At 34.0% G+C, this 20753-nt stretch overlaps 2 protein-coding genes across 3 annotated transcripts; both read left to right on the top strand.

Annotated features, from left to right (window-relative positions):
* The first annotated feature begins 594 nt into the window (after positions 1 to 594).
* LOC110658284 (serine/threonine-protein kinase ATG1c) lies at positions 595 to 11741 on the top strand. 2 transcript variants are annotated; one of them, XM_058144106.1, is made up of 13 exons: positions 595 to 1034; positions 1543 to 1660; positions 1758 to 1816; positions 2187 to 2251; positions 3309 to 3402; positions 3482 to 3562; positions 3731 to 3839; positions 4631 to 4703; positions 4779 to 5161; positions 5248 to 5600; positions 9243 to 9525; positions 10137 to 10207; positions 11223 to 11741. In XM_058144106.1, the coding sequence occupies exons 1-13, from the start codon at positions 792 to 794 to the stop codon at positions 11457 to 11459; spliced, it is 2169 nt and encodes a 722-aa protein (XP_058000089.1). In that variant the 5' UTR covers positions 595 to 791; the 3' UTR covers positions 11460 to 11741. The 2 variants fall into 2 exon arrangements, with proteins under 2 accessions (XP_058000089.1, XP_058000090.1); XM_058144107.1 differs by lacking the exons at positions 595 to 1034; positions 1543 to 1660; positions 2187 to 2251 and having other exon boundaries at positions 1771 to 1816.
* Positions 11742 to 12133: 392 nt separating this feature from the next.
* Positions 12134 to 15223, top strand: LOC110658283 (putative receptor protein kinase ZmPK1). Its single transcript, XM_058144105.1, has one exon. It carries the CDS (start codon positions 12622 to 12624, stop codon positions 15031 to 15033), a length of 2412 nt encoding a protein of 803 aa, XP_058000088.1. The 5' UTR covers positions 12134 to 12621; the 3' UTR covers positions 15034 to 15223.
* The last annotated feature ends 5530 nt before the right edge of the window (positions 15224 to 20753 follow it).

Here is a 20753-nt window from a genome sequence, read left to right on the forward strand (position 1 = left end):
TTTTTAAATAAAAATAAAAATTTTATTACTTAAAAATTAAATTTAAATTTATAATTTTTTTAAATTGTTAAAATATTTTTATCTAATTTTTTGAATATTAATTTTGTATTTTTTATATTAAAAAATAAATTTTAATTATTTAAAAATTTAAGTAAACTAAATAATTATTTTGTACAAATAATTTATATTTTTTTAATTAAAGATAAAAATAAAATAGGATAAGAGAGAGAAGAGTGTAGATGTAGAAAAGAAAAAATATGAAGAGAAAAAATAAGTAAAAGTAAGGGAGAAATAAGTGAGAATAGATTAGAGTAATTTATGTGTAAAAAATAATTATAAAATTAAATAATTAATAAAATTAAATTATATAAATTAATTAATGTAATTTTTTAAATGTATAGATTAATTAATTAATTTAATTAAAATAATTAAATAATAATTTAATTAATATTTTTAATAAAAAATTAAAGAATTTAATAAAAATAAAATATAAAAATTAAATAATATATTTAAAAAAAATATAAAAATAAATAATTAATTTTATTAAAACATGTAGTTTAATCTATTGTTAATCTATTTAAATCTAATTAAAACTTGTGTACTCAGGACTCTGCCTTCCTCTTCCTATGTAATTTTATCTCAAGTCGGCCAATCCGATTCCGCAAACTTGGGTCGAATCTTCAAAAACAATCCATTCTTAGAATTTAACGAACAGAGCTAGCTCGTCTTCAACCTTGAATTCAGCTGGTTTCGGGTTCGGATCCTAGGGTTTTACTGATTTCTTCTCAACTATGGCTCAAGCGCCAGGAAGGAGTAGAGTCGTTGGGGACTACCAGGTAGGTAGGCAAATCGGGTCGGGTTCTTTCTCGGTGGTGTGGCACGCTAGGCACCGGGTTCATGGCACCGAGGTGGCTATAAAGGAGATCGCTACGAGTCGGCTCAATAAGAAATTGCAGGATAGTCTCATGTCTGAGATCTTTATCTTGAAGAGGATTAAACATCCGAATATTATTTGCTTACACGATATTATTGAGGTCTGTTATTTTTTTTTTTAATTTAAACTAATTACATAAGCTGTTTGGTTGCTGAGAAAATAAAATAGAGGAAATATAATGAGAAGTTATTTCTCTAAACATTGATGAAAATTTTTTTAACTAATTGTTGTGATTGCTGCGACCTCAAAGTGGGAATTTTAAAAAATATTGAACCATTGTCAGTTGAAAAATGCGGACCTTTGTTATGCATACTGGTTTGAGCCTTTGAAGTTGCTAATGAGCTTAGTTAGTATCTGCCGCTGAGAATTTTTGGAATTCTTACTGGAAAATGCCATTGCATAAATTCACTAGGAAATCATCGCTCCTGCAATACTAGTTATGACTGGGCTATTAGGAAGTTGGAATAAGCTTATGATGTGACTTCATGTATAGTTTCTTGTATGATATCTGAATTTTTCCATACCATGATCCAGTAGTATGCCAGAGATTTAATAGCCTTTACTTTTGTTAGCAGCTGTAAGGGTTGTTTTATGTTAATGTCTAATAGGTGCCAGGGAGAATACATATTGTGTTGGAGTATTGCAAAGGGGGTGATCTTTCTATGTATATTCAACGACATGGAAGAGTCCTAGAAGCAACTGCTAAGCACTTCATGCAGCAACTAGGTCTGTCTGAAACATTTTCTGGTTATAATGCATTCCACTCTCAACATCTTCAGTGGCTAAGTTGGATGATTTGGTTTGAAATTATTTTATTTTACAGCGGATGGTCTAAAAATACTTCGGGACAATAATCTTATACATCGGGATCTAAAACCGCAGGTTTGGCTGATTGACTGATTCTAATTTGTTTATGTTCCCATTTGAATTTGAAGTCTTGGCTACATATTTGTATGTTGGCAAGAAGATACTCCATGCAGAAATTGTAGTTTCTATTTGATTGTGCTGGCTAATTGTGATGCACCAATTACAAGTTTAATGTGGGGAAGGTCTAGCATTATAGTATTTCTTCACAAGATTATAGAGCTAATGAGTTGTAAAATCTGTGAAGTAAAGGTATTTTGGCATATACTGTAGGAAGTTAGCTTAGAAATGCTAGAAGATATTGTTAGGTGTCTACTAATCTTGTCCATGCAGAGAGGTTCAGTATTTGATATATTCCATTTATTTTGCGTACTAATTTTTGTTACAGAATCTCCTCCTTTCTACCAATGACAGCAATGCAGTCCTAAAAATTGCTGATTTTGGATTTGCTAGGTAACTTATCCTAATAAACCATCTTCAAAAGCTTTTCCTTACACTTTTTTCTGTTTATTATTTTTTACTTCTTGCTCGTGATCAGCTTTTTAAGGGAATAGGGTGATGCTTACTTCACTGCCCTCCTGTATTTCTATATGCATCGCACACTGTCCCACACGACTAAATTACCTTATATTAAGCTCTTTTCCTCCCCAGTAACATGATGAGTTCTACTTCATAATTTTAGAGTGTTAAAATATACTTGTAAGCTCTTAGTAATTATTAGTATAAAAAGTACTCTTTATCTTAAATGATTGAAGGCCTCCAATTTCAAAGGGTATGATAATTGTCATAACTCTTCAATATGTTAGAGTAAGGTTGATTATAGCTGTTATTCAGGAAGTATTAACTTCTGCTGATTCTAACAGGTGTGAATGTGAGAAAGGGCGGGGAGTGGGGATGGTTGGGGTTATAATAAGTGAGCTGTCATGTTGGACTGTTTATTTGTCATGACTTAATTAATATGCTTATTGAAAATATTTCATACTTATTAGGCAGTGTTTTCTATTATATTTTCTGAATTTGCTGTTCTCCCTTCTCCAAATTTTAGTTGAGGTGTTAATCTCTATTTAACTGTTAATAAAAAAAAATTGGTAGTTTCTATCGTTCCAAACTTTTCTTTTATTACCATGCTTCTTCCTTTCAATATTTAAAATTTTTTAGTAGATATTTGGCTGTTACTGATTTTCCATAGGATAAATTACTACAAATCCTCTAAGGTCTGGCATATGTACAATTTTGTTCCTATTATTTCAAAATTAGTTATTTGAATCCTTCTACTACTATTGCCTGTGGGATTAGAAGATTTTGAGGGACTAATGTGTTACATCAAGACTCAAGTGTAGATCCATTAACAAATTTTAGGGGCAAAAGTAATTTTTGAAATAGCAAGGACAAAAGTATGTTGACCAAATCTCAGGCATTATTTAACAATTTACCCTTTCCTCACAATGTTGGTTGTCTGAATTTTTTTTAACTTGTATTTCAAATTTTGAATATCATGCTTTGTTGCTAGATCTCTGCAACCTAGAGGCCTTGCAGAAACCTTGTGTGGTTCACCCCTTTACATGGCTCCTGAGATAATGCAGCTTCAGAAGTATGATGCTAAGGTGACAATTTCTCTAACATGTGAAATACTCTTGTTAACTTCATGAAGTATTTCCTGTTAACCTTGAACTGAATACACAGGCGGATCTCTGGAGTGTTGGTGCCATTTTATTTCAGCTTGTGACAGGCAAAACCCCATTTACTGGAAGCAATCAAATGCAGGTGTGATTAGCTCTGTAAATGTATCCAACTAATGTGGTTTTTATAGATTTTTCTGTATTGGGAACTTCTAGTTTCTGTGACTTTGAAAGAATTCTCAACCCTTGGATTAGTGATTTTGCATGCCTTGAAAGTTAACCAATATGTTTCTTATAAATTTGTGTTTTACAGTTGCTCCAAAATATTGTGAAGTCAACTGAAGTGCAATTTCCTTCTGATAGTAAGGAGTTGAGTGCTGACTGCAAAGATTTGTGCCACAAGTTGTTGCGTCGTAATCCAGGTATTACATGCAACAGAGGTTGAACTTGGAAGTTTATATGATCCAAAGTGAAAAACTGAACAAAATTAGGAAAAGAAATATATGGATACTTGTGTCAACGGATCCGTGTGCATTGATGTGTGCATTGTGTGATCACATATTGTACATAAATCAATGATATCCAACTTTGCAACTAGCAAAATGCTTAAAAGTGGGTGATAAATGTTTGATGCATATGTTTATCTGCATACAACACATTGGTAAAGTAGTTTGAACTTTCTGGTAGTACAAAAAGTATTCAGTTTGAGTTTGAAGATTTCTAATTCATGGTGGAATATTTTCCTGAGTCTAGTTAAAGTATAAATATTTGTAAATAGCTTATTTTACAGTTATCATCCTGCCCATTGGCCCCCACTGGGGTTGAATAGCTGTGAATTGCTTTGAATTAATATAGCTGGGTTCAAAATCTACTAGGTTTTTTTTTATACTTACATAACTTTGATTGCCTTGCTGGTATCCATGCATGGAACAGTTGTGGAGATTAGCAATTTATTCATCTATCCTGCTTATAGAGATCATTCCAAGCATGATATTGTTAATGTTGATTGCTTGCATATCATTCAAAATCAAAGTTGTTTCCTGTTATCTAGAAATGTGGTGCAAAGGTAAAGTCTACACCATTTGTTTCTGATTGATGTGCAAGGGATAATATGAGAGAGCAATTTCCATTTTTATCCATGAATTACATTTCTTACAAACACTAAAAATCTCATACCATGTTTGTAAATATTTCTTTGTTTTTGTACATGCAGTGGAACGGCTAACGTTTGAGGAGTTCTTTAATCACCCATTCCTTTCTCAGAGGAAAATGGATGAATCTTTTGGGTAAATGAGAAATGATTCTGTCTTTATGATTTAATGTGTTTTCTCTAAGTTTCTAAAGTAAATTGTGGTATCCAGGAATAGGACGTTTTCAGGATCAGTTGACAGTGTTCCATTGTCTGAAAGCAATTCTGCAAGGAACACAGAGGACATTTCTCAAGAGGATTATCTGCCTTTCCTCCTGGACGATGATTCTAGTGGTCCTGAGGGTAGCCCTTCCTTTTCTAAGAGGAGGCCCTCAATGAAGTCCACCCATGGATTTTCTCTTGGTACACAAGTTGATGGGAGGGAAGCAAAATCTAATGCTTTGAATAACATAGATTTTACTGCCAGGCATTCTAGTGCCAGACATAATCTGGAAACTACTAGTTTTAAGCCTGACATTAATAAAATTTTCAATGAAAATCTACATGAGGTTCCCAAGTCCATGAACCAAAGGTCTATGAATGTACGATCAAGAGGTACTAAGTACTAAGAATTCCATCATGTGCTTTTCTCTATAGTTTATGTGCTTTGTCTTATCTTGCTTTTCCCCTGGCTTGTACAGTTGTCGACTCATTGGAGTTGATAGATCAAGATTATGTTATTGTTTCTAGCCCCCCTCTGGATGTGTCTTCTTCTTCAGCAAGTACTTCCAAACCAAGAAGTATACCATACAAATCACCAAGTCCTCCTCGAGCATCAGTAAATGTAAATACTGCCCCCATGCCAATAATTGACACTGCTAACAGTCATGCATTCCACATTGGAAGCTTGGAAGGTCCAAGCTCTGCTCCTTGGACTTCACAAGGATCCATGGATAGTGGAGATGTTTTGGAGCAGCCATCAACTCATTGTATGACTAGGATTAAGTCATTGCAGCAGTGTGCATCTTCCATCGCTGAATTAGTGCAGGAAAAGGTAAGTCATTGCAGGCCTACTTATGCTGCGAAACTATTGTTTTCTGGTTATCTCTATGAATTTTGAGGCCATATATATTTGATTTTTATATGTTAGCAACTTCAGTATAGCTTGCTGCAATTTTTTGGGTTAACAATAGTATTTTTTATTATTTTTATATGCGAGAGTTTTTAATGAAGCAATTGAAACCTTTCCTAATTGATGCAGTTATTCATGCATTAAAGGCATCACACAGTTATTGAACACATCTAATCCAATCTACTAAACTAGACTGCATTTTATCCTGTAACTGATGGTTGTTGAGTTCTTCCGTCTTATTGCTTGAAAATAAATTAACATGGGGTGAAGAAGAAATCAAAGAGGTAACTTGATCTTTAATCTCAAAAGAGATGAGACCTGGAGATTGTTGGGATTATAAATCTCACATCGAAAAAGTATAAAAATGAAATAGTAAATAAAGGTGGTTAGATTGCAACATTGATTTGACTAGTAATTTTGATGTGTAAAGCAATCTAATCACTTATTTAAGCCTGAACTAAAATCAATTAAATTGTAATTTAATCAACACTCTATCCAAGCTTAACGTGGTATCAGAGCCTACCCTGCTTTGTTGGGTTATCCGCAGGTGTGTTTGCTTGCATACGTTACGCTTCAGATGGTCATGCTTAGGCATGAGGGAAGGGGGGGGGGAGGGGTGTTGTCTCACATTAGTTTGAAATAAGGTATTTGTGCTATATATGAGTCTTGGCAAACTTCCTCTTTTTGAGCTAGCATTTAGAGTGGAGTTAGGTCTTGTCTATTTTCCCTACCTGGTATCAGAGCATATTCTGCTTAAATGTTGGGCCATTGGCAGATGTGTTTGCTTGCGAACTTCACGCTCCAAATGTTTATGCCTGAGCGTGAGGGGGGTGTATTGTCTTACATTGGTTTGGAATAAGGTATTTAAGCTATATATAAGACTTAAGCAAACTTCCTCCCTTTGAGATAGCTTTTAGGATGGAGTTAGGCCCGGTCCATTTTCTCTAAAATAGCATCAGAGTCCGGTTTGGGTTATGAGTTTCAGTCGTCCATAAGGTTGTATAATTAGATCCGTATTGGGTTATTACCAATTATCAAATGACAATTATGTAATTGCACTTGAGGGGGAAGTGTTGGAATCCAACTTTGAAATAATATAAAGTAAAAAGGGCAATATATAAATGTTTAGGTTGCAACATTAAATTGACCAGTCATTTTGATGTGTAAAGTAATTTAATCACTTATATAAGTCCAAATTAAAATGAATTAAGCTGCAATAAACCACATGCCTGGGCGTGACGCGGTATGTTTGGTGTTTAAGCTTCATATAAGGTTTGAGCAAATCTCTTTCTTTTGAACTAGCTTTTGGGATGAGATTAGGAATGATCCATTTCAGTGTTGTTGAAGGCGGATAAAGGCGTTGGGCAAGGCAAGCCCTTGGCGCCTCACCTGGCTAAGGCAAGACAAGTGAGAACAGGTGAGTGCCCAAGACCTTGAAGTGGTAAGGCAATGCCGCTTCAAACTAACGGGCACTTTCTCTCCTCCCCCCAACTCCTATTTTTTTTTTTTTTTTTTTTTTTTTTTTTTTTTTTTGTAACAATATAAAACCAAAAAAAAATCTTAAAAATAGCTCCACTTTATGCCATCAACAAGAATAGAATGCAAAGAGAACACAAAGCAAACGAGAAACAAAGCAACTGGGTATTTTCTTCCTTTCTTTCTCTCTCTTTCTCTTGTCTTAACATTCTTTCCTCTCTCTCTTCTCTACTCTTATTCTATTTTCTTCTCCTCAATCTCTCACCTACGCAACCTACTAGCAAGTCCAGCACCTACGATCCAGGGTTTTTTTTTTTTCGTTTTTAATTTTTTTCTTCTTTTATCTACTCCTTCCCTTCTTCTTTACATTAGATCCGGCACATGCTATTTTTTTTCTCCTCAGTCTCTCACCTACGATCCAGCGGTTCCTTTCTTTATTTTTTTTTCTTTTTAATTTTTTTGTTAAATTTGTTAAATGGTTAGTGTGATATGCTTTTTTATTAAATGAATATTGTTGTGCTATGCTTTTTATTGAATGGGTATTGTGAATTGTGAAATGTTTTTATTAGATGGATATTGATACTCTTGCTATGATGTGTAATTGTGCAATCATTGAAAAAAGTCAATTCTTTAATACTTTAATTTCTCATTTGCTTGAATTGAGACAACATTGATAGTTGTTGCTATGATGTGTAATTGTGCAAATTATTAAAAAGATCAATTGTTTAATACTTTAATCTTTCATTTGCTTGAATTAGGATAACATTGATACTTTCTAAATATTTTATGTTTTTCAGTATGAATTTTTATATTTGTCATTTAAATATTTTTTTAATATGCTTTTTTATTTATTAAACTAGTTAAAAATATGAAATTATATATATATATATATATATATATATATATATATATATATATATAGAGAGAGAGAGAGAGAGAGAGAGAGAGAGAGAGAGAGAGAGAGAGAGAGAGAGACTATGGCGCCTTGTTTTAAAAAGGCCTTCGCCTCGCCTCTCGCCCAAGGACATAAGGCTCCCTGTTGCCTTTTGCCTTGATAACACTAGCCCATTTTCTTAATATGGTATCAGAGTTCGAACTAGATTGTGGGTTTTAGCTACCCATAAAGCTGTACAATTAGGCTCTTATTGGGTTAAAAATACAAATTAATTGTCAAGTATCAGCCATATGGTTTATTTTTTGGGTTTTTTTTTTTGTTTTGGGGTTGGTGGCGCAGCAGGAGGGAGGGGAGTTGGATTATAAATCTCACATCGGGAAAGCATAAAAATGAAATGGTAAATATAAGTGCTAGATTATAATATTGACTTTGCTTATCATTTTGATGTGTAAGATAATCTAATCACTTATATAAGCCCGAATTAAAATCAATTAAATTGTAGTTTGACTAATACTCTCTCCAAACTTAAAAGAGATGAATTGAAACAAATCTTTCAGGGTTGCCTTGTGGCAACATTTTTTTGAAAACCATCTGAGAAGCGATGATGTATGAGGCAATGAAAACTAAGAGATCTTATTCAAACGATAAATGGATTTAGTTTTTGGGTAGGACTGTGGATTAGGATTTTGATCCACTAGTAAGTCCATTTATAAGCTTAGCAAGGAACTTTTAGTTAGGTGTTTGGTTCTGATGATCCTTTAGGTGGTTTAGGTTAAAATTAAGTATATAAATTTAATCTTTTTTAATGAGAATTTCTATTGCTGGATGCTAAAAAAGGAATGAATTAACTTAAGCTGCAATAAATTATATTAATGACAAATAAGCTGTCTAGCTTCAATAAAATAAAGTAAAATAATTAAAAACTTAAAGATATTAATGAACCTATAATAAAAATGTTTACTAGTTTTATATATTTTAATATTAGCTGCAGCTTAGGATGGCTTCTGCCTATTTGGACTAACTCATTGTAATGGATGACTATTTAAGTTCTGAAAAAAAATGGTGTTGAATAATGGTATCCTCTACTTTTATAGTTTGCAACAAGTGGATTTTCTTTGCTGCTACCCTACCACAAGTTTTTCTCCTTGTGTGTCTGTTCTCAAATCAATGCATTGTCATTGTTCTTGGATCAGGTGGAGGCAGGCAGGCAACTGGAAGCATTCTCGATACAACTTGTTATTCTTGCAATTTGGAAGCAAGCACTTCATATTTGCCACACTCAGGCTGCCTCAGCTATTGAAGGAAGTCCAAGCCAAGAGAGCACAAGGTTGAGGAGAAGCAGCAGCAAGAAGCATGGGACTCCTGATACAGAAGACTGTCTTGACGGTGGGCCAGAGAATATATCCACTCAGATTGAGAGGGAGTTTTTAAGGGAAGTTGAACATGCTGAGGAATTTGCCAAGGCTATTGAACCTGGTAGGGTTTAAATAATTTGACTTTGCCATGTGTATTGAGATGATTTTCTCTCTTTTTTTTAATTTTGTTTTTTTTTTTGTCCTTGTGTTTTTTGAACATGCATGAACAGCTTTTGGTCTGTAAGGTCAAATGATTCTTTTTCTTCAATACCTGATTTTTCTAGCTTGACTTGTAAAGCTGCAAGGCACTAAGTGTGATGATGAATATTGAAATGCTTGATCCTGGGTTGTTATGAAGACTTCTTGTAAATAATTAAGGAGCATTTGTAATTGAATTGTTGAATGGTGATCGAAAATCTATATTTGTTGTTAAATAGTAGCAGTTACATATTTTGGGAGAATAATCTATGGTTATATAAACTGCATTATTTCCAACCAAGCAGTTGAAAAGAGGATGCCTTACAAAGAAGCCCTCTGGCTTGTGAATAAGTATTTAAACATTAGTGTATCTCTAGGATATATGACGCTCATAACTCTATTTGCAATGTTGTAGGAACTTTAAATGGTGCTTGGCACATTTGCTGGGAAATTTCTTTTTGTTAGCGTTGTAAATACAATCTTCTCAGTGATGTTAGATATTCTGAATACAGAACTTTTGCGTGATTATTGCAGGAAATGTTGAGATGCCTGATGCCATGGAAGCAATATTTCAATCTGCCCTTGCTCTCGGAAGATATGGAGGAGTGAGTATATAAATTTTAATTTGGTTGTATTTAAACAATTGACTTCCTTTGATTACTCATTTTAATATATTTATAAGATGATTACCCATTTTAATATATTTATAAGATGCAGTCTAGCTGTATGCTTAATAATTGACAAGGCACTAATCCTGTACTAGAATAGAATGTGGAGAAATTGTGGAATTTTGAAGTAAAATTTCAGGATCAGGGGTCACTAGTTCAGAGAAGCTCATAAGCACTGCAATGTGAAAATTCATGAGTAGAGGCTACAGTTCTGACAAGTTCAAGCCATTTATTTACAATGCTTGTATAAGCCTTCTATAAGCTTGTATAAGCCTTGTATCCTGAATATATTTACTTTGATTACCTTTTGAATATATTTATAAGATGCAGTCTAGCTGTATGCTTAATAATTGACGAGTCACTAATCCAGTACTAGAATAGAATGTGGAGAAATTGTGGAATTGTGAAGTAAGTAAAATTTCAGGATCAGGGGTCACCAGTTCAGAGAAGCTCATAAACACTGCAATGTGAAAATTCATGAGTAGAAGCTACGGTTCTGACAAGTTCAAGCCTTGTATAAGCTTGGAATGTTTGGTGAATGGGGAAACTTTTCAGAAACAAGGGAACACAAGTAAAAAAGCAATAGTGTCAGTATCCTTTGTCTTAAGTGGTAATAGATGCTCATTTGACGTGTCAAAACTTATGGACATAAGAGGCCATCTATTGTTGATCACTTGATCATTTTAAAACTCATTTTCTACCATCTGCTAAGCATCAATTTTGGAAGAATTATTATCATTATTTGATTTGATAAACCAGTACTTTTTTTTTCTGGAATTAAATTAAGCTTTGAAGTTTCATAAGAGTTATGATATGATGTTGGACCGTGATTCTGTATGTTGATCTAGTGACTATGAATGATTCTGTACAATGTACATTGACGGGAGAATTTTCAAAATAAAGTAAACTAAGCCTTGGCTCTCTGAAAAATGTTTTATTAATGGTTTGGCAGGTTGAGGAGCTCATGGGTGAAATGGAAAGTGCATCTTTCTTATATTCAAAAGCAGTGCGCTTGTTAGTCTTCCTTCTAGTGGAAGCACCGTCCCTCATTCTCAATCCTCCACTCTCTCTCACAAACTCAGACCGGTATAGACTTCGTACTTACATTGATATCCTCAATAATAGGCAGGGCCATTCACGATCTCAAAGGATGGCACTTCTCAAATGCGATGAACAAGCACAACAATGAGTAGGATAGCCAAGATTTTTACAGTTACCTAATGACCTGTTTATGTTTGCCATGTAAAATTATTTGTTTGTACAGCTATTCTTTTGAGATTCTGGGATTGGGATATTGCCAAAGCTCAACCTTTGTATTTAGGGGGGGTGTTGTAATATTCTCATTTATGCGATTTAGGGAATGAAGGGCTGACAAAAAAAGCAAGAAAAAAAAAAGATAGAAGAGGAAAGAAAGATGCATGAAAGAAAGATCTGAAGAATGAAGCAATGTGCATGTGTTTTGCATCGGAAATGCTTTTTGTTGTATGCTTTGCTTCAATGGTTAAAGGGATCAATACTCCCATCTCATCAAAGTCATAACCTATCAAGCTAGCAATGAAAACGTCAACTGTCTGAAAGGTTAGGTGAAAAAGGAGACGATGCATACTTCTGCTTGACGCAAGGTGCAAAGACCTCAAACAACTGTTAGTCGTTGTTGGGAAACATTGGATTGTGGAAGTCTTCAGACGCGTGCGTAATGTGCTCCTACTACTACAATTATTATTATTATTTATTTATTTGTGGTATTTTGCATTAGTAGCTCCTCTAGGATTGGATTGACTCCAGCGAAAGCAATTTTCTCGCTTCCTTCTATTCGTGGACAGCTCGGAAGAATTACAAAATGAAATGAGTATCAACTTTGAGCTTTGCCTTTTGAACCCTTTGACTTCGTCCATTGGATCTCTTTTATCGCTTGAATTTTCCACCCATTGTACACTGTAGTTGGAAAAAAGGCTCGCAAAGTTGGTGGATTGCATGAGCAGCCGACTTCCACTGAAATTTCAGAGAAAAATCAATCGAATGTTAGATGGGTTTGATGTTTTTTCAACTATCACATTAACATCACACATATAAAACGCATAAAAAATTCCTTGTTCTCTCATGGTGAAATTCTAAATGGAAGCCGAAGTGAGACGCTGATAAGTGAAAGAGAAAGACATTGGATTACAAACAAGGAACGACAGAAGTCCTCTTGTCTGACTTTTCTTCGTATGAACTATAGATAGTGGAAACTAACCTACACCGTACGGAACCCAAATTTCCCTGTAAGCATGTCCTTAAAATAATATCAAGATCACTAAGATCATTAAAGTTTAGTTATTCCCTGCCAAGAAGGCAAGACAACCACGAGAATGAAGACTTCAGCATCTCCTCGTTTTCCTTCTTTCTTCACTGTTGCCTTCTTTCTGCTCTTTTCTTCGTCATTTTCTGAGACCCGGAACTTTCTTCCTAGAGGCTCCTCTCTATCTGTAGAAGACGATTCAGACATCCTCACCTCACTAGATCAAACTTTCACTTGTGGGTTCTATGGGATGGGAGATAATGCTTGTTGGTTCTCTATTTGGTTCACGAATTCTAAGGAGAGGACTGTTGTATGGATGGCTAACAGAGACAGACCTGTAAATGGTCAGGGATCAAGAATTTCTTTGCGGCCCGATGGTGCCATGGTTCTAACTGATGTTGATGACTCCACCATATGGGAGACCAACACCACCTCCACTGATGTTAGTAGAGCAGAGCTTTTGGATACTGGGAACCTTGTTCTGAAAGATACTCGTGGTAAAATTCTGTGGCAAAGCTTTGATTTTCCTACTGATACACTTCTTCCAAATCAGTTCTTCACAAAAAGCACAAAGCTGATTTCTAGATTGGGTCGAGGGATGTATTCTTCTGGGTACTTTAATTTCTTTTTTGATAATAATAATGTTCTAACATTGATGTACGATGGGCCTGATATTTCCAGCATATACTGGCCTGATCCAGACTTCGGTGTGTTCGGTAGTCATAGAACAAACTATAATAGCAGCAGAGTTGCTGTTTTTGACGAAATGGGTAACTTCTTATCAAGCGATGAGTTTCAATTCAGTGCCTCTGACATGGGCTTTGGAATCATCAGGAGACTAACCATGGATTATGATGGGAATCTCAGGCTTTATAGCCTTAACAATGAGACAGGATTGTGGGTGACAACGTGGGAAGCTATGTTGGAGCAATGTAAAGTGCATGGAATCTGTGGGAGAAATGCGATTTGTGTGTATACACCAAAGCCCAAGTGTTCATGTCCTCCTGGCTATGAGGTCACTGAGCCTGGTAATTGGCATAAAGGCTGCAAGCCCAAGTTTAATCAAACCTGTTCGCAGGAGTTGACATTTGTGCAAGTAGGGCAGGTAGATTTTTATGGATTTGATCTCAATTATACTCAATCTATTTCAAGAGACACTTGCTCAAAATTCTGCTTGGAAGATTGCCGGTGCGTAGCATTCAGTTATAGGCTATCAGGGGATGGACGTTGTTACATAAAAAGTGCACTTTTCAATGGTTACAAGTCTCCAAATTTTCCAGGAAGTATATATCTAAAAGTGCCAGCGAGTGTGGGGAGATATGAATCGGCAATTCTCAGTGGAACCAATCCCATATGCGGGTCTAATGATTCTACAATCATGATGGGGCTTCCTTCTATGTATGACACTATCAGTAAGAAGGTGAAATGGGTTTATCTCTATTGGTTTGTTTCTGCCATTGGCGTTATTGAAATACTCATAGCATCAGCTGGGTGGCTGCTTTTTGGAAGGCATGGCGTGCCAGATTCTGTGGAAGAAGGCTATTGTGCAATAACAAGTCAATTTAGGAAGTTTCGTTACGCTGAGCTGAAGAAGGCGACCATGAACTTCAAGGAAGTGCTTGGAAGGGGAGGATCTGGAGCTGTATATAAAGGGGTTTTAGCAGATGAAAGGGTGGTGGCTGTGAAGAGATTAGAAGGAATATCATATCAAGGCGAAGATGTGTTCTGGGCAGAAGTGAGCACCATTGGACAAATCTATCACATGAACTTGGTGAGAATGTGGGGTTTCTGTGCAGAGGCCAGTCACAGACTCCTAGTTTACGAGTACATGGAACATCAGTCCCTGGACAAGCATCTCTTCTCTCGAAGCTCTCTTGGGTGGAAAGAAAGATTCAAAGTTGCTTTGGGGACAGCTAAGGGCTTGGCATATCTTCACCATGAGTGTCTAGAATGGGTAATACATTGCGATGTGAAGCCTGAAAATATACTCCTACACACTGAATTTGAGCCCAAGATTTCTGATTTTGGTCTTGCCAAACTGTCCAATAGGGGTGGCAGTAACTCTGAATTATCTCGTATTCGAGGAACAAAAGGTTACATGGCTCCAGAATGGGCATTAAATCTTCCAATCACAGCAAAAGTTGATGTTTATAGCTATGGAGTTGTGATTCTAGAGATAGTGAAAGGAATTAGGCTTTCAAATTTGATAATAGAGGATGGTGAGGCGCAAGAATCAGAGTTGACGAGGTTTGTGAGAGTGGTGAAGCCCAAAATTAATTGCAAAGAAGAGTCATGGATAGAGGAAATAGTGGATCAAAGGTTAAATGGGGAATATAGCAGAAGACAGGTAATGAAAATAGTAGAAGTTGCGATATGTTGCGTGGAAGAAGACAGAGATCAGAGACCAACCATGGATTCAGTAGTTGAAGCTTTATTGGAATGTGAAGATGAGTCTAAAATTCACTCCCCCTATGCTCAGTAATTGCATGCATTTTCTGTAATTGTTTTTTTAAGCGGGTTAATTTTTCGAGATCTTACATTGCTTATCAGTACATATAGAATACATAATTCAGCATGTTCTGAAAAAATTATTATGATATTATTAAGAAGTGTACCGCCTTTATGCATCATTGCAAACATTCATATAATAATCCTATTAAAATTGCATTTAATTTTTTTTTTTTGGAGAAAATACTTGTAGGGATGTCTACGGTATAATACTCGTGAAAATTACTTTACCGAAATTCAAATCCGATTAATATTATTAATTCTTAAATTTTTCTAAACTCGATTAAAGACTTAAATTTATCCTAAATTTAATTATCATTATTTGAATAATACTCAAACTCATTTAATTTTATATAATGTACATAAAAAGTATTTTTTATTAATAATTTATATTTTAAAATTTTAATAATTTTATAAAATATTTAAATGTTATTTACTTAAAATATAATATATAAAAATTTATAAATATTATTAAAAAATTATATTTTATATTTAATTAATTATTTATATAAACGAATTTGAGTAATAGATATTCACTATATAAAATTAAAACTTGATTGAAATATTAATTTTTCAAATTTAAACATAAATCAAACCTAATTATATACTACTTTTATTAGAGTTGAATCTATAAATAACTGATGGGCTGCGATTGCCAGATACTTAGCATTTATTTATTAAAGTGATTAAGAAAGGGAAAAAAATTATCTACCTGTTGCTTGTACCTCTACTGACTGAATATAGTTTGCTATTAATGTTTATTTTTAAAATTTTTTAATTAAAGGAGGAGAGAATTGATAAAAGTAAAAATAATTGATAAATAAAAATTTTATTTAATGAAAATTTTTAAATTTATTAAGAAATTTAAAATAATATTGTAAATAAAAGAAATAAAAATCACATTTAAATTCAAAATTAGCAAAATTTAAAAATGAATACTGTTGGTTGGAAGATCAAACCAAGACTAAATGAAATAAATTTAATAGTTGTCTTTGAGTTGTATTGAGATAAGTGTTAGGTTAACTCATAATGTGCAAGAACATTAAGAAGTTCAAAAAAAAAAAACAAGAAAATACTTCAAGCTTGAAGGTACTTGAAAGTACTGAAGTAAATTTTTTTAGTTTTAAATTCTTTGATTTCATGGAAAAACAATAAAGGGGAAATTATTCTACAAAGATATTCTTTTTTTAATTAAAAAAAAAATTTAAGTCATATTTTTAATGTTTAAGAAGGATTAAAAAATGATATTCAAAATGCTTTTTTTTTAAAAAAAAAAAACTCCTTAACCAGTTATATCTTGCAAAAAAATTAAAATAACAATTAATTTTTATTTTGTCTAATTAAAGTTTCTTGTTTGTCTAATCTGATTTAATTCATAAGCTAAGTACATATCACTCATCTAATGGAACCAAGAATTTGAGTAAGTGGGATCAAAAAATTAACACTTATAATTCCAATTGGTAATATGAATACAAATTTCATGAACAAGCAACCTAATGAATACACTAGATTTTTAACATGTGCATATTAATTGTCAAAACAATAAACATAATAAATTTTAATCTGCTAAATATATAATAAAATATTAAAGTAATATAATAGTAGATGATATTGTTTTATTTATTTTACTAGTGAGCCTTTAAGTTGATTCTTTGTTGTTTAGAAAAAAATAATAACAAACACCAATTTGTCAATTGATTATAGAATTAAATAGATAAAATTTACTTATAATTAAAATACACATGAACAATTAGGAAAACTTAATTCTTATTATTAATTGAGTAATAGAATTTGAATTATAAAATAAAAAATTTAAATTTAACTTATGAAATTAAATTTATACATTAATTTGTTGATAAAAAATAAAAAAAAAAGCTAATCAGTAAAAAAAATAAAGAAAATGATAAAAAAAAAGTAATAAAAGAGAGGGAGATTGTTATTATGAAAATATGAAAAAAAATATTTAAAAAAAAGTCAAAGAAGAAATAAAAGAGGTGGCTATGTCTTTTAGACTTCTAATAAATAAGTTTAATTTTTTTTAGGTTTATTATTTATTTTAAAAAAATTAAAATAATAGGTATTTAGGATCAAGTATTTAACAAGTCTAAATTTATTAAATATAATAATATTATTTTAAAGAATTAAAAAAATTATTTTAATGAGTCATATATATATATATATATATATATATATATATATATATATATATATATATATTTTTTTTTTTTTTTTTCTTTTTCAAATTGAGTGAAATCAATTCACCTTATTTAAATACATTTGAATTTACCCTTATTGACAGCTATCAAGTTTAAATTTCACTCTCCAAATTTCATATATGAAAAAGAAAAAATAAAGTTTTTTTTTTTTTTTTTTATTGCCAACATTCATATTTTCAATATTCCACATGTAAGGAACAATTTTACTTATTTTTGGTTTATGAAAGCATATGATTTTTGTCGCAAAGGTTTTTTTTGCGGTTGCCTGGACGAGTTCTCACTGAAGTGGGAAAAGTGAGGAGTCGCCACTTTAATTTTGAGGAAAATTAAAGAAAACTATTTGTAAAGGTAAATTAAAAAAGAAACCACTTCGAAAACAGAGATTTTAGGTTCGGGGTCCGTATACAGGTGGGGAAGGTGTTAGGCATCCCACCTCGTCCCTCAACGAGAGTAAGCAGATTTAACTTTATGCTCTTCATAAATTAAATTTGAAAATTGGGGGGGGGGGGGTGGTTGGAGTGACGATGTTAATTCTTCGTATGGATAAAAGGAATATTTGATATTTCACTATTCAAGGCTGCTCAAGAACATGAGTAAATAAGATGACCCTTAGTGAGTAGGTGTCGTGTAGCGGATTTTTGTTTAAGGGTTATTTTGTGTATTGAAGTTGTGATATTTTAATTTAGATTTTAGTTAAGAGAATTCGGGTAAGAAATTTCTCCCGATCTCTTGATATATTTTGTTAAGCGTTTGAACGGGAGATTTCGGATAAGAACTCTTTTTCGATCTCTACATTTTTTTATAATTTTGGCTGAGCCCCGATCTCTTAAAGTATTATGTTTAAAGTTTAGGTGAAGGATCTCAGATAAGAACTTTCCTCCGATCTCCACATATTTTTTAAGATTTTGGCTGAAAATCGGATAATAACTCTCCCCCGATCACTAAAAGTATTATGTTTAAAGTTTGGGCAAAGGATCTCAGTTAAGAACTCTCCTCTGATCTCCACATATTTTTTAAGATTTTGGCCGAGAATCGGGTAAGAACTCTCCTCCAATCTCTTAATATGTTTATGGAGTTTTATAAGAACTTGGAACTAAGGATTTTGGTAAAGGGTCCTTCTTGACCCCTTTTGTGGGAATGAGGTACCGAGGATACAAGAGACTCGTGTACAATTTTTCCCAGCCTACAAGATATTATAACTAGATAGTGGACGGAAAACCGAACTCCTTGCTGATCTTCTGCGTGGTTGCTTTATCCGAACTCTTTGGTCCGATCTCTTTTAGCTGCTCGCTCGGGATCCGGGCTTATTTTGATTCCTGATCTATTATATCATCACCTGGGCTCGTTCCGTGGCCCAACCTCTTGACTTATTTGTTTAACATAATTTTGTTCTCCATCCTATTCAGCCCTTTTGATATACCTATTTTCCTTCATCATTTTTATTTATTCAGTCCCAAAAACTCTTATTAAGATATTCTTACCTATTCTCATTAGAGTATTTACGAGCCGCTGAGGACTCGAACATCTACTCTTGACGGGAATGAAAACTAAATGACGACAAATGGAATATTTGAACGAAATAAAAGAAGACAATGGAAATAACTATTGGCCTAGATAATCTATTTTGAGATGTAGTGCGACTGGATATAAAAGAAATTTTAAAAGAAAGTTGGAGAAAACAAGACGAGGATATTCGACAAAAATAATAGTTTAGACGCTTACCTATAGGAAGTTGAGCAGACAAATGAGTTAACTCCGGTATCCACAAGTCGTGCAGACGTGAAAGTTGACGGCAGAAAGACTCGAACTTACCCAACGTAATAGGAATAGGTCGGAACGAGGTTGAGCTTGGAGAGTAATGTACTGATATTAGGGCGGTGAGGATGAAACTGAACGAAAATGGTCTTACAGAGTAATGAACAGGCACTGAAAATGAAAATTTCAGGGTTCAGAGCTCCTTTAATGAAGATACTTAAGAAAACTGGTTTCTAAAGTTTCTCAACTCTAAGAAAGCTCAGAATGGCAAAGTAGCAAGACTGAATCAAATTTCAGAGTCTTTCCACTATAATCACCATCACCTTTTTTTCGTCCGTCCCTTTTATAATATTGCATGCAGGTATTTATAGGGAACTGGTGCCCATAATGAGGGTCAGGATCTCACCAGGGAAGATGGAGGATTTAGATTCAAAAGGACATAATCTGATGTCTTAGAATTAAAGAGAATCAAAATAGAGGGTTGGGATTCCGTTCAGAATATCCGTCCTTTCTTCTCTTAATCCAACGGCTCAGGGTCTTGCCTTACAAGATAGATCCAAAGGCTAGGAATAAAAAGCGCCAAACCTGTCGTCTGCTTTTTGATCCGAGGGCTCTCGATCCATCCTTACGATTGTGATCATCGGTGTAGATCGAGATGTACAGGACTGCCATAACTGTTTTGGCGTCTGTCGGCTAGGTGGGCATTTCTGCAGATGAGGCATGTGGTGAGGATTTGATCACGCCTGCAACGCTTTAACTAACTCAGCTCTGATGATGAAAAGAGTTGATTGAAAGTTATTTAATCTCTCGGCGCTTTTTGATCTCTATTTTCTTCCGATCTCCCTATTATGATCCTCTCCTTTTCCGATCTTTCTCGTATAGGGTCCCCCCTCATTTCCCGATCTCTCCCATTCTAGATTTTTTCTCTTTATCTGTCTTGCCTTGGTCAAAGCAATTAATTCTTCAGTTATCGATGCATCTGCTTCGGTTTCTGTATGCAATAAATGCCCAGGCCCTATATATATACACCTACAGGAAATCCCCTTCACACTTTAATTTTCCTCCTTCAGTTTTTCAATGCTCCATTTCTCTAATTCTAGCTTCTCCGGTAATAATTCTGATTATAATGGCTGCTTTTGATCTTTTTCCGACTGTTTTCTTCACCCTTCACCTGAAAATTTATGACCCCGATGATCGAAGAACCATGAGGACATTATCTGATGATAGTGAGGGAACCGGACTAATTTACCGATCAAGATCAAAAGTGACAATCATGCCGATCTCAAATCGGTCTACCGGTATAATCGATGGACCGATCTCGGGCAAGAGGACTGCTAATTTCAATCTTAATGTTAGTGACTGCCCCTTGAAGTTCATTTGGCCCCCAACCGCATCGGGCGTCCTGACTGCAGCTCGGTTCTAATCGATGACATCGGCGATGACTCTGCTCAATATCATGAGAGTCATAGTCACCCTATCTGAGCTGCACATCTATCCAATACTTGTGGCTGGCTTTCTGATTAAACACCTCTTTTGATTCAGCCACAAGACTAGGCTTTGACATAGGCCAACATCTGGAGTAGGCATAAACTAGGTAAAATGTAGTGCTGATCTTTAGAGATCTCCCAAATGATGTAATCCAATCTTTGGAGATCGCCCCAATGATCTAATCCGATCTTTTGAAAATGAAATAAAACTTTTTATTTAAATGTTTTTGTTTTAT

This window comes from Hevea brasiliensis, chromosome 3 (assembly GCF_030052815.1).
Source record: "Hevea brasiliensis isolate MT/VB/25A 57/8 chromosome 3, ASM3005281v1, whole genome shotgun sequence".
NCBI lineage: Eukaryota > Viridiplantae > Streptophyta > Magnoliopsida > Malpighiales > Euphorbiaceae > Hevea > Hevea brasiliensis.